At 38.2% G+C, this 13,453-nt stretch overlaps 2 protein-coding genes across 3 annotated transcripts in view; one reads left to right on the top strand and one right to left on the bottom strand.

The window, feature by feature from the left end:
- The window catches only part of LOC127650910 (protein FAM135B-like), a 63,399-nt gene extending 61,729 nt beyond the window's left edge, over positions 1–1,670 (bottom strand). For both annotated transcript variants that reach the window (XM_052136562.1, XM_052136563.1), the window contains exon 1: positions 1,580–1,670. The gene's annotated coding sequence lies outside the window, so the exon portion shown is untranslated. The remainder of the gene's footprint in view (positions 1–1,579) is intronic.
- The window catches only part of LOC127650913 (collagen alpha-1(IX) chain-like), an 84,034-nt gene that overhangs the window by 24,154 nt on the left and 46,427 nt on the right, over positions 1–13,453 (top strand). The window contains exon 2 of the mRNA XM_052136566.1: positions 11,535–11,690. Coding sequence (XP_051992526.1) covers positions 11,665–11,690 — 26 coding nt within the window. The 5' untranslated portion in view covers positions 11,535–11,664. The remainder of the gene's footprint in view (positions 1–11,534; positions 11,691–13,453) is intronic.

Below are 13,453 nucleotides of genomic sequence, written 5' to 3'. Positions count from 1 at the left end.
GCATTTTGAATACTTCTGTATTATTATTATTTTTTATTGACATTATGATAATTGGTTTATGATCTAAATGGCAACCCTTTTTATCAAAGTTTTGGAACAGATTTCCCTTGAGAATAAAAAGTTATTATATATAAAAATGTGTTAAGTATGCCACAATACAGTAAGAGACTTTACACTTAAACATCATTGTTTCCTGGTGAATGCACTGTGGTGTGAAACCATTGACTGTTTTTCACTAGAGACCTAATAAAAATGCATTATGTCACACATATGATGTCTTTGGGTTTACTTAAAATATATAAGTAGCATTTTAGAATCATGCTTTTTAAGTAAACACAATTTTTGGTCATTTTATGTCAGCACAACTAGAAACCCTTTGTTAGTTAAATAGAAATGTATCAGTTCATTCATTCAACTGTATTTGCATAAAAATAAATATCACACGAATAAGAATTAGCAACTAATAGCAAGTTGTTCCTAATTAACGTTTATATCACTGTTTCTACATCATTTCCAAACGTTGTGCACATAAATCTGCAATTCAGCTGTTCGCGTGTGCAAGGGAAAATGACATGGATTGAACAGGATCCAAGTTGCCCGCTGTTGGCACTACTTACACAAATCCTAAAAATAGCAAAATTCTCTATGAATTCTTAATAACAACCTATTAAAACCCCACATACGTTCCTTTTGACCAAACAAACATGCTTCAATTACTCAAGCGCAAGGGCTTATGGGTATTCCCTACAACCTTAGTTCTATACATGATTGTTTGAGTTAGTAGTACTTAAAATCTTAATTTTATGACATTTTAAGATATAGAATTTCTCGATTATACGTTTACATTATGTAGCTCTAAGTTCACCTTGAAATTCATATTTCATGAATATTTATTAACATTAATGAAACTTCAGTAAAGCTAAATATTTGATTATTTATGAAAATATTATTTTATAAATATGTACATTTCTGATTCTTTTTATACATTATGGTTGTTGAGACAAATAATGCTTTTTTTTTGTCCTTCAGTGCAGTTCTTTATATAAATCCAGATTATGTACATCATGCTTTTAATCTTAACAATTTCTGACCCTATAAACTACATATTTCCCTGAAGAAAGCAACTAACTAATCTTTTGATCACAGAAACCAAATGAGTTTCCCTGTATGTAAATCAAATAAAATCGCCATCCAGGACACTGTGTACCACTCAAGTCAACATCACTGTGTCACCCAAAACAAGTCATGAATGATATGTAGCTATAATGTGATCTGATGCATTGTTGTTAAAAATACACGCATTGTTGTTGTTGTGCATTTCTGGACTACAAAGCACTAATAAACTGCTGGGACCAGATGGCGTTTGGCACTGGCAGAATGCGCATCCGAAATGTTCATAACAGAGATTAATAACGCAATATTCCTTTTAGACCGTTTCAGAGAAGCTTAAAGCTAAGCAAAATCAGACCAGACAAGACAGTCATTAAGAAATGTCAGTAAAAAACAAGTCCACCAGTCGATGTGAGCCAAATACAGATGATCATACAAGAGAAAACACCATAAATGTCCATAACCTTACCTGCCTGCGCGACGACGCTGCTGCGCGACACAGGAGGAGCGATCCGTGCACCCGCTTTGATCCTATGTCATTAAGTTCAGAGGGAGTGTGATGTGTGTGTGTGTGTGTGTGTGTGTGTGTGTGTGTGTGTGTGTGTGTGTGTGTGTGTGTGTGTGTGTGTGTGTGTGTGTGTGTGTTATGAACGGGAGTACGCGTGTGACTACGGCAGGTCTTCCTGTTGATACGGGCATGAGCGGCTCGCGGCAGCTACTGCTAGTACCGATGCTGATGATTCTGAGGATGCTGATGCTGTTGTTGCCATGGCGATCATTCAGCTCCTGCGCGCGCTGCGGTAGCGCGCTTGCGTTCTCCCTCCTCTAGAGATGATGTTCAATCTGCCTAAGTGCTGCTGCGCCACTCACTTGGTCTCTCTCTCTCTCTCTCTCTCTCTCTCTCTCTCTCTCTCTCTCTCTCTCTCTCTCTCCCTCGTTTATCCTTTGAGGCAGATCTGCCCTCTGTGCTGTCAGATGGCAGGAGTGCTGTTCTTTTAATATAATTCAAATTAAAATAAAAAATGAAATCAGAAATTTTATGGAAAGTTGATGGAAATGTGTTACAAAATTTACATTTGTAAATCTTTTGAAAACAATCAATAAATAGTTTATTTTTCTTTCTTATTATTATTATTGAAGTTTGGTAGGTCTATCTTATCTCTTTTTATGTGTAAACATTAGGGTTGCAAATACACAAAATTCATAGTTTGGTACATATATCAAATTTGGGGTCTTAAAAGCACATTAAGTAGATGCTTAAATCCTGTGTTTTTGACGACTGAGTATGGTCGCATATCAACAGCAATAAATACTCCTATTGGCATTCGTTATCGCTTTAGCTCTGTCTGAGCTTGCAGCGAGAGGCTGCTTGAACACCGTGACAAGACTGACTTGCACAGGGTGTTTATGCTTTTCTCCCGTAAACTCAAGAGACACATGTGGATGTTCGCCACAAGTGAGTCATCATGTTAGATGTGCATCCTGAGACAAACCAACAGCCAACACACAGCCTTCGTCCTGTTCACTACACATTGCCCAGTATTACTGTAGTTTACTCTGAAACCATAATGCTCCAAAACAACAGATTTTAGAGACGGCAGTGCATCTCCAATCTCTGGCTTATTTAAGTCTGTCATATTTATATATTTTTTAGTTTCATCACAGTTGGGAAAAATAGTGAGCTAGCTAGTATACATTTCACATGCATTTATCTGATCTGCAGTTTCTAGTGTATCATCTGGTGCGCTGTTCTGTAAAGTTTTGGTTCTGTGCGGTCTCGTGTTTCTCCACAATCTATTTTCTTTTCATTTCTACATGGTTTGTGGTGTTTATTATATGTTGTTTTAATATTGGTTTCACGTATGCTATGATATGTAATAATTCGTGTGACTGTGTGTATAGTACCGATGGCCCTATATCCATTCAGTTCGGTGCAGATGCGTGTACCATTGCAGAGCTAGTAAACATTTAATTATGATATAATTTTAAATTACATTCAAAGCCATTTTCTTAAAGTGACATTTTGCTCAAAAAGAAAATATAATATCTTGTGTTTTATAATAAGTGGGCCTATATTCACCCATAATTATAAATGCGTTTTTGGGGGAAAGAAAAACATGACCATATAATCTTTAAAAAAGGCACACACACACACACACACACACACACACACACATACACACACACACACACACATATGTTGGTGCAGCTATCATTATGAGGACATAACCCACATTTGTAGCATAATATGCTTGTAATTACCAGTTTGTAACCTAAAAAAGTCCTCGTAGACCACTTAACCCCCCCACACACACACACACATACGCACACGCACATACACACATTTACAAAACAAATAAAATAAAGTATTTTCATATAATCATTTATTCTTTGTTTTTAGACATTGGTTTGATGAAGTTTAGTTTAGTGTGCAGATATACCTAACTGAGGCTTAGAAACATGCACATGGCTGTTTGATGATAAACCTCTGCAGTTCATAATTAGATTAGATTACATATCTATGTTACCCACCATTTATAACATCCACACAGATGGTTGTTTAAACAGAGGCATTGTGTAGCTACCACTGAATGCATGCGGGTGTTTTGGCCAGTGAGGTCACCTTGCCTGTGTGTGTACCAATCAAATATTGACATTTATGGACCAGCGTTGACACTATGGCTTGCCAAACTACAAGATCATAATTTAAAGTAGCTGCAGTCAAGATAACAGTTTTGCTAACTATACTGAACATATGTGGGGCAATATCTTTTGAATACATAACTATATAATACAAATTTGATCAGAGCAGTTTTTCTCTTGCTGCAACAATGAGGGGTTTGCTTTAGAATGTATAAATTGTGACAGCATTACACTTGAAAATAGTCTATTTATTTACAATATTACATCTGAATATTGAGATAAAGTTGATAAATTGGTTTAAAGTACATCTTTTCTGTATTTCAGTTATTCCATATTTCAGTTTCTAAAGAATGATGATAGGCAAATCTTTGGGCAGATGTGTGAATGGCTTTCGTCTGCAGGTGGCACATGAGTAAACAATCAGCAAATCAAACAACAGAGTGAATGGGCACTTAAGAGTATTTGAGAAGATCGGGTTTCTTTTGTAGACTAATTAAACAAAGAAAATGCTTGACATGTTCTTGGAAAATGTCTATACGGGAATGATCCTACAGATGTTGGAGAGTTTAAAAGAGCTCGCTAACGCTGCATGCTGTTGTGTTCATATTTATTGATCTTAACTGACTGTACAGGAATTTGTAGTCATCCCCAAAGTAGGTGGAACTCCAGGTCACACCAATCTTGAAAATTTCACTCGCTTTTAGCGCCACATAGTGGACATTTCACCTCAGAACTGCCCTGAGACGTGTAATGAATCACATAATTGTATTTTACAAAAATGTTGTAGATGGGTAGATACAGGTCACACCAAACAATGATGAGGACCAATGGCAGTAAGAAGGTTTTTAGTAGCGGTAAGAAGATTTCCTGAAAGTTCGCCCTGGCGAGCTGTTACAAACCACCAAAATGAACTCAGAAACATCTTCTTTTTGACCAGATTTTGTTCTAAATGATATCACACCCAATCATTATTCAATTCCCTAGGAAATGTGAAGGTGCCTTTACTATCTCTGCAGTATATTGTATGTTCGTATGCTCTTCCAAGCAGTAATTTGTTCACACATTCTTCAAGTTTTTGCACTTTATCTGGTTCTTTAAATCTTTTATTAATTACAAGCTAGCCAGATGTTTCACGACAGCCAGGTGCATGGTTCAGCAGTTCTTCTTTTTAAAGTTTATGTTATAACTTCTCAAGTGTTTTTATAACAGACAAATCTCCTTTTGAAACTTTAATGTTGATGAGTGAATGAAGGTGGTGTTTAATGATATAGCCTGTGAGATGAAATGCAGAATTTGTCTGGGCCCTACAGCAATACCCTAAACCCTCTTGTAAGGGTTAAATTACATCACATTTGATGTACGAGGAATCATTGTGGTTGACATGTTTTTGAGCGAGTCACTTTCATAGATCCTTTTTAGATGTCATTAGTATTTCCTTCCCCAGAATCCTCCTCTGATGATGGCAAAGCTGCAAGACAAGACCTTCATAGTAAGAGTGCTTGTACAAACTGACACAGATCAACTTCACAGTGCATTTTATGCTAAACAGTTTAAACAACGGTATAATCCATTGAAGAGGCTGTAAATCCATTCTTTAAAGCCTAATTTTTATCCCTGTCAAAAATCTAATCTGGTGAAACTCTGATTAAGGTCCATTGCCATTATTCTATTTCTGCCTCTTTTTCTGGTGGTGTTGGCCCAAAGTGTCTGGGCCAACACCACCACACAGGAAGACAGCAGTTACAGTACCCGACTCACTGAAAAGTGCCATCTGCTATCGCACAGCATGTTTATCTTCCCTTGTGGTGCGACCGGAAGCGTGCTGCATCAGCAGCATGGGAAACCAGGGTTTGGATCCCTTGTTAAAAACAGGAAGTAACTGTGTTTGCTCAATCAGTGTCAAGTGCTATTCGGAGGTTGCATTTTTCCCTCTAACATTGCATTTTTACTCCACTGATGGAAAGGTTTAGGTTTGGGGTTTGTGTTGGAGGGTACAATTTATAAGAAATGCATTCCTCTTCACTGTATTACAGCTGAAAACAACTCGCTTTTGGCACCCCTATGAGGACATTTCATCAAAAAAAATTCTAACACGCCAGTCAAACAGCACTCACAGATTTGGACCCTGGGGCAGTGTTTTGCATTTTGGAAAGCACAGACTAAAGAAAAGTCAACCTACTGTTTCTAATTTCACTGTGAGATCAGTCTGTCTGGGCAGCAAATTTATGTTTTTATTGAAAAACCTACAAAGTAATTAGAGTAGCTAATTAGTAGGTAGCTGTGCAATATGTAAACCACACTCCCCTGGCCTCAAGAGGCACACTTGCAACTGGGGCTGTAGCTGCCTCCAATGCCGGAGACTCCGGTTTGAATCCTTCTCAGAGCGGGTTGAGTAGGACAGGGGGTTAGGGGGGTAAGTGTAATGTTTCCAGCTGGTAGGTAGCTGTGCAGTGTGTATGCCTCACTTCCCTGGCCTCAAGAGGCACACTATTGACTGATGGTAGGGGCTGCAGCATTTAGCCTCCTCGTGCCCACCTCCCAAATCTCACTAGGAACGGATTAAGTAGGAACAGTTACATTAGCAATGAAATTACATTGCACTTGACAGATCTGTTCTTTCAAATCTGGTAATTTTTGGTCAATTTCTCCACTTTACCAAACTACTTGGACCCTGATAATTCCTCTTTATCTATAAACTGTGACTGCTACTGGTTCCTTGAATCAAAATCAGAATAAGCTTTAATGCCAAATGTGCTCACATTTTTTTTTTTTGATAGGAGAAACAAACAAGTGCATACAGAACATTACAGTGAGACACATAATATCAAACAAAGAAAAAAACAGGACATATAACATAGAATGGCATATGTACAAGTGGTAATATATGTGCAATGTAGGGTACAGGGTACTATGTACAGTTGTAGAAATATTATGAGTGAATGTACATATGTACATGACATATTTACATTATTGCATATTGAAGGCAGTTTTATTGTTCATGTGGTAAATGGCCTGAGGGTAAAAACTGTTCTTGTGCCTGCATGTCCAGGAACTGAGTATTCTACCTGCATGTTTCCTCAATCTGGAGATGTGCAGGTCTTGGAGGGTGGGCTAGGGGACAGTTCTGACAGTCCTGACTGTCCATTGTAGTTTCCTTCTCTCTGATTTGGTGGCTGAACCAAACCAGACAGTTATAGATGTACACAGGACAGACTCAATGATGACTGAGTAGAACTAAGTCAGCATCTCCAGTGGCAGGTTGAACTTCCTCAACTGGTGAAGGAAATACAACCCCAGCTGAGCCTTCTTCACAGTGGAGTCTATATGGGTATCCCTCTTCAGGTCCTGAGAGATGGTAGAGCCCAGGAACCTGAATAACTCCACTGTTGCCACAGTGCTGTTCAGGATTGCGGTGGTTGGGTGGGGGTGGGTTCTCATGAAGTCCACTATCATCTCCACTGTTTTGACCATGTTCAGCTCAAGGTTGTTGTGATAGCCAGCTGTTCAAACTCATATCTGTATGCAGACTTGTCACCATCGCGGTTGAGGCCAATGACCATGGTGCCATCTGCAAACTTCAAGAGCTTGACAGAGGGGTCCTTTGTAGTGCAGTCATTCGAGTACAGGGAGAACAGCATTGGAGAGGGAACACATCCCTGTGTAGCACCAGTGCTAATATTGAGGGTCCTAGATGTGATTTTCCCCAGTCTCACAAGCTGCTGCCTATCTGTCAGAAAGATGTTGATTGACCGACAGATCGTGTTTGGCACGGAGAGCTGGGCCAGTTTGGTTGAGAGAAGATCAGGCATGATGGTATTGAATGCTGAACTGAAGTCCTCTAATAGGATCCTTGCATAAGTCCCAGGTCTGTTGAAGTGTTGAGGCAGAATATAATGCAGCAGCATCCAAAGACCTGTTTGCTCTGTAAGCAAACTGAAGGGGGTCTAGCAGGGGTCCAGTGATGTCCTTAAAGTAGGCAAAAACCTGTCTTCATGGCTTCATGACCACAGATGTGAGGTTGACAGGTTTGTCAACCTCACATCTAAGTCCTGTGATTTGTTTTTTTTGGGGGACCGGATTGATGGTAGAGTTTTTGAAGCAGCAGGGAACTTCACATTGCTCCAGAGATCTATTGAAGATCTGTGTGAAGATGGGGGCCATCTTGGTCAGCACAGACTTTCAGACAGGCAGGTGAGAAACCGTCTTGGTCTGAAGCTTTCCTAGTCTTTTGTTTCCAGAAGATCTGGCACACATCTTCCTCACAAACTAAGAGTGCAGGTTGAGTAGCAGGAGGGGGGAGTAAGGGGGTTCCAGGAGACATTGGTGGGAGGGGTGGGAGACTGGGCTTTTCAAACCTGTAGTAAAACACATTCAGTTCATCAGCTGTTTGTTGATTCTCTACAGAGTGAGGGGGAGGTGTATTATACTTGGTAATGCTTTCTAGGCCTTTCCACACAGATGCAGGATCGTTGGCGGATCCTGCATCTTTTAGCCACTCTGATTTCCTTAGTGTGTTTCTGGCTTGGTTGTACAATATTTTAGCTGTCTGAATTGTCCTGTAAATCATAGTTTATCATTATTGAATGATACAAATTTCCTAGGGATGCACATATCCTCACAGAAACTGATATATGATATCACATATTATGTAAGCTCATCCAGGTCTGTGGCTGCAGCTTCAAAAACACTCCAATCAATGCAGTCAAAGCAGGCTTGTAGTTCCAGCTCTGCTTCATTAATCCTTCTCTTTACAGTTCTTACTACAGGCTTAGCTGTTTTTAGTTTCTCCTTGTAGGTCGGGAGAAGATGATCCAAACAGTGATCAGAGAGTTGTAAATCTGCATGTAGGACAGAGCGATATGCATAATTTACAGTAGTGTAGCAGTGGTCCAGTATATTTATTTATCTGGTGGGGCATATGATGTGTTTTTTTGTATTTTGGCAGTTCAAGGGTGAGGTTAGCTTTATTAAAATCTCCCAGAATAATGATAAGAGAGTCTGGGTGTTGTTGCTCCATGTCTGTGATGTGAATAGCTAGCTTCTGCAACGCTGCGTTCAAGCATGCTTGTGGCAGGATATACACACTCACCAGAATAAGCGAGGAAAAATTCACTTGGTAAGTAGAAAGGCTTACAGTTGATGATGAGTGCTTCTAAATTAGGACAGCACTTCTTCTTCAATGCTGTTACATCTGTACATCAACTTTCGTTGATGTAAATGCATGTTCCACTGCCTCTCATTTTCCCAGATGATTCCGCAACGAGATCCGCTCTGAACACCCGAAAGCCTGCCAGATATAGCACGCTGTCTAGGATGGCTTAATTCAGCCAGGTTTCTGTGAAACACAGAGCAGTGAAATTAGAAAAGTCATATTTGTTTTGAGTGAGCAGAAGAATTTCGACCATTTTGTTGGCGAGGGTATGGACATTCGCCAGATGAATACTAAGCAGCAGAGTGCTAAAGTCACGTTGGTGAAATTTCACAAGCCTGCAGGCACACTTCCCTCACTGCGTCTCTTGGAGAACTTGTAGAACACTGCTGTGCCTCCAACTAAGATGTCTAATAATACATTGAAATAATCAAAGGTAATTTGATTACCAGGTTGATACCAAATTATCAGATATGTTTCATCCCTGGTGAAACTGATTGGGAAATAGTGACCCAAAAAATGACAAACAAACAAAAGTAACCAAAATACTAGAGAGATCCACACCAAAACAGGATTCACTAGTGAAAATGCTTCTTCACACCTTAATGAATAATTTTAAACTGTTTTATAATTTAATTTAACAGGGCACCTCTGAAATCCCCATTTATCCCCTGCCCATAAAAACGTACCAATATAAATTGTCATTTTTTTTTTTTATTTAATGAAATACGAGTGGTGTGAATCTTAATTAAAGAAGTTTACAGATGTTCAAAGTAACATTATTAAAAGTATAATAGTAGTTCAAATAAAGTTGTAAAGAAAATGCATGATAAATGTTTTCTTTATTTTAGAGTTCTGTATTTATTTAATTTGGGGAATAATGCTTTCGTATTGCGGAAGTGTTACACATTTCACCAAGTGTTTTCAGCTTATTTATTCAATAAAACTGTTCATATAAAATGAAAAGAAAAAAACACTTAAAGAGCTTGAGTACAGTGATAATTGGCCACAATTGTAGCTATGGTGCAGATGCGGAGCAGGTTTCCAAATTACTTGCGGTGCGCGAGAGGTGCGGACTATCTCATCTGGCTGTCGTAATAGCAGTCATACTATACAGCCGCGATGTAAAATTTCTGACACTGCCAGAACTTCGTCGGAGGCTAAAAATCATCACAAAGGCTATTAATTGGCCGTCGGTGAACATGCCACACTGAATGTTGTAAGTTTGCCTATTTTGCCCTACAACGACAGAAATCCTCTAGGATTCCCAAAATTTGTCTCAGATGGCAGAATCTTGGCCAAAATCATATATTGGTCACCATGCTTCCACCTATTTGCCTGCTAGCTAAATTATAATAGTTTCCATCTTTTGACTTTATCTGATATGACTAGTAATCATTATGTCTAATGTCATTGTTTCCTAACTTTTGCAACCTTATTTATTTTGAAACAATCGTTTTCAATGAGTCAAAACAACAGCGGAAGATGTGCTACTTACCTGCTAATAAGACATATTTTTTTTTCAGATATCCGTCTTTTTCTTCCTTTCATTATTTATTTATTTAATGAGGGGAGGGGGTGAGTTTTGTTGTTATTAGTGGTATTTGCTCTTATAAGAATACACCAGTATTCCTCAAACTATCAGATTCATACACACAGAGCCAAAGCCCAGCTCATGCAATTACCAAAAGAGTGTTCCTCCGCAAGTGACATGCAGTGCAATGTTTCAACCACTAGAGGGCCAAAACTTACGTAGTGTAGCTTTAAATATTTTCACACTTTTGCATCATTTGGCAAAAATTCTGCTTGATTGTATTTTTCTTTTTTTTTTCCTCAAACTACACTTGTCTCATATTTCATCTGAAGCATACTCTTCACTGACACTTGTAGTCTTGGTTAAAACAAGTACACTAACTTTTTAATAATAAAAAATACAGATATTAGGGGCTAGATTGTTTGGTGTGATGGAAATGACACCACAACTTTGGGACATGCATAATTCTTTAAAGGATTATTAGAACCAATTTCATGCAATAAATATTGAAATTGTTTAACTTTATTTCAATCTTTATTTCGATTGTCTTAATTTCAAATTTATGATTGAGTTTCACAGTTTCATATTGAAAGTCTGTGTCAGGGACAAGACTAAAACAATACAATATATACAAAGAAAGCATTTTAAAAGTACCAAAAATAAATGACGAAAGCCTGGTAAAACGTTTCTATGCTAGTCTTAGAAAGAAACAGGTTCTGTTAGTTTTGTTATAAGTCTCTTGAACATGAAATTGCCTGCAGTTAAAGAAACACCCTGTAATGTTTTATCTCATATATTAATACATATATTAAGTTGAGCATACAATCTAAAGTTGTGAAGATTATGACAGGGCCTCCCTACAGTAGGGCTTCCCATAAGCAGAATTACCGCTGCTCAACATGTGTCATTAGCGCTTGTGCAAAAATGAAAAAAGGTGCTTGTAATGCCCGAGGCTCAACATCTCACTTAAACAACTGCAATAAAACCATGCCACCGCCCCTCAGCTTTACCAGCCAATAGGATGCCAGGAACAAAGCCAGGTTGCCCTTGCAAAACAAAAGCTTAATGTGTCCCAAACGTTTGGCATCTCCTGCACAGGTCGACTTCAGTCAGAGAGGCCCCTTGGCACCACTGAGAACAGATTGGAGGGGGAAAACACATCTCTGTACCAAAAGACAAAACTTTTCCATCCATTCGGGTTCTTGCATCTTCTTTGAGGGACAGAAACATGGCTCCTTATCTCAGCATGAGCAGGTAAGATCTGGTGACTTTCTTTATATCTCACGAGAGATTTGAGGTCTTGAAAACTCATTTTGAGCTTTTTTTTTTAACCTCCTGTTTTCTGCCAAAAAACAAACAAACAAAACAGGTGGTGTAAGCTGTTCTAGCTGGTCTCCCAGCCTGGCCAAGGTGGTTTTCAGCTGGTTTACATGGTCGGCCAGATAGACTTACAGCTGGACTAGATCCAAAACCATCTAAAATTAGCAAAACAGACTAGTTTAACATCTTAGGCTGGTTTAGGCTGCTTTTTTAAAGTGGTTTAGGCCTACGTGTTTTGAATGCTCTGAGGCACTGATTTTTAAGGAGGAATGGTATAGAATATAATTTCCTTGTTTTATTCCCTAAGCTTTCGGTGAGTAACTTCACTCTGATAAACTAATTTCACCCTTTGTTGAGTTCTTAAGTGTTCCAGTACACTTATTTACAACCTATATTGTGCCTCGCCAGCATTTTGTGTTGTTAATTGATTTTTTCACCCTTGAGTCTTTCATCACAGATTCTTGCAGTTAGGGGGAATTCACTAAACCGTCAAACCAATTTAGTATGCGCTATTTTTGTGCAACATTATTTACATACAGTACAGAACGCTGGCCAACTTAACCATGCACTATATGTGCTTGTTTAGTGTTGTGCAGTGCAAATTTAAAAGATTTAACAAATTTTAAAGTTGTTTAAAGCGTAATATTAGCGGTCGTTTTAGTGTTTACGGCATTGCCTCGTCATGGCAATGAAGTTGTAAAATTAGATCATGCTAATATCACATTAACACTCATTTTGTTTACATCTTGTGTCTAAACTTATGAAAAAGTGAGTATTTTAATGTTTACAGATTGTCCCCTATTCACTTCCATTGTTAGTGCCTCACTGTAACGCAGATTTATGATTTTTTTATTTATAAATGTATTCAAAGTAAAGACAATTTAAAAGACATTTTTGTGGTAATCAACATTCAACCCTCTTCCATTTCAATGGACATGTTGACTTCATTTGCATTTGTCCCTGGCGTCATGAAATGTCACATTTCTAAAGTTTTATAGTTTTGCTCTTTTGTTTAACTGTCATTTACTGCTCTGCCTCAACACAACATCTGCCACTGAAAAATACAAGCTGTTATTTTTTGAATAATAGAACAATTGGTTACAAAGCAGAAGCATTTGCCAAGGGGAGTGAGATTAAGCTTTGAGAGAGAGAGAGAGAGAGAGAGAGAGATAGAGAGATGATAATTTTGACACGATCATTATGTCAGCAATCAGCATCTGAGCCAACAGGATGCATGTAAGGACACAAACACATTTATTCACTTTGTGTATTTTTTTTGTGTGAATTTGTCATTGTATGTATATAAGTTGTTGAAAAATAACATATCCATAAATGCAAATTGTTTCCCAGCATCAGTATTTTAAATACAAATTTAATCACAAGGGAAATCTGCATATAAATTCAGAATTTTTTTCCAACCTAATTTGGATCTGATGTGCCAAATTTCAAACAAGCATCACGAATGTTCATGGTGAAAAAACGTCCTCTGGGGGACATTCGGATATATGCCAGGTTGTAAAACGCTTCATCAATTGATCATTATTTGATGAGTTACTGCTCATCAGAAAATATAGACAAACATCTTATTAACAACATAAGACCAAATGGCAAGACTGAACTAATAAAAAGGATGCCATCTCTAATGAACCAAAACCAATCAAAAGACAAGACTAATAAACACATGATGAATCATGAAG

The sequence above is a fragment of the Xyrauchen texanus genome, chromosome 10, assembly GCF_025860055.1.
Source record: "Xyrauchen texanus isolate HMW12.3.18 chromosome 10, RBS_HiC_50CHRs, whole genome shotgun sequence".
NCBI lineage: Eukaryota > Metazoa > Chordata > Actinopteri > Cypriniformes > Catostomidae > Xyrauchen > Xyrauchen texanus.
The sequence above is the reverse complement of the archived record's forward strand: the minus strand, read 5'-3'. Positions and strand labels throughout refer to the sequence as shown.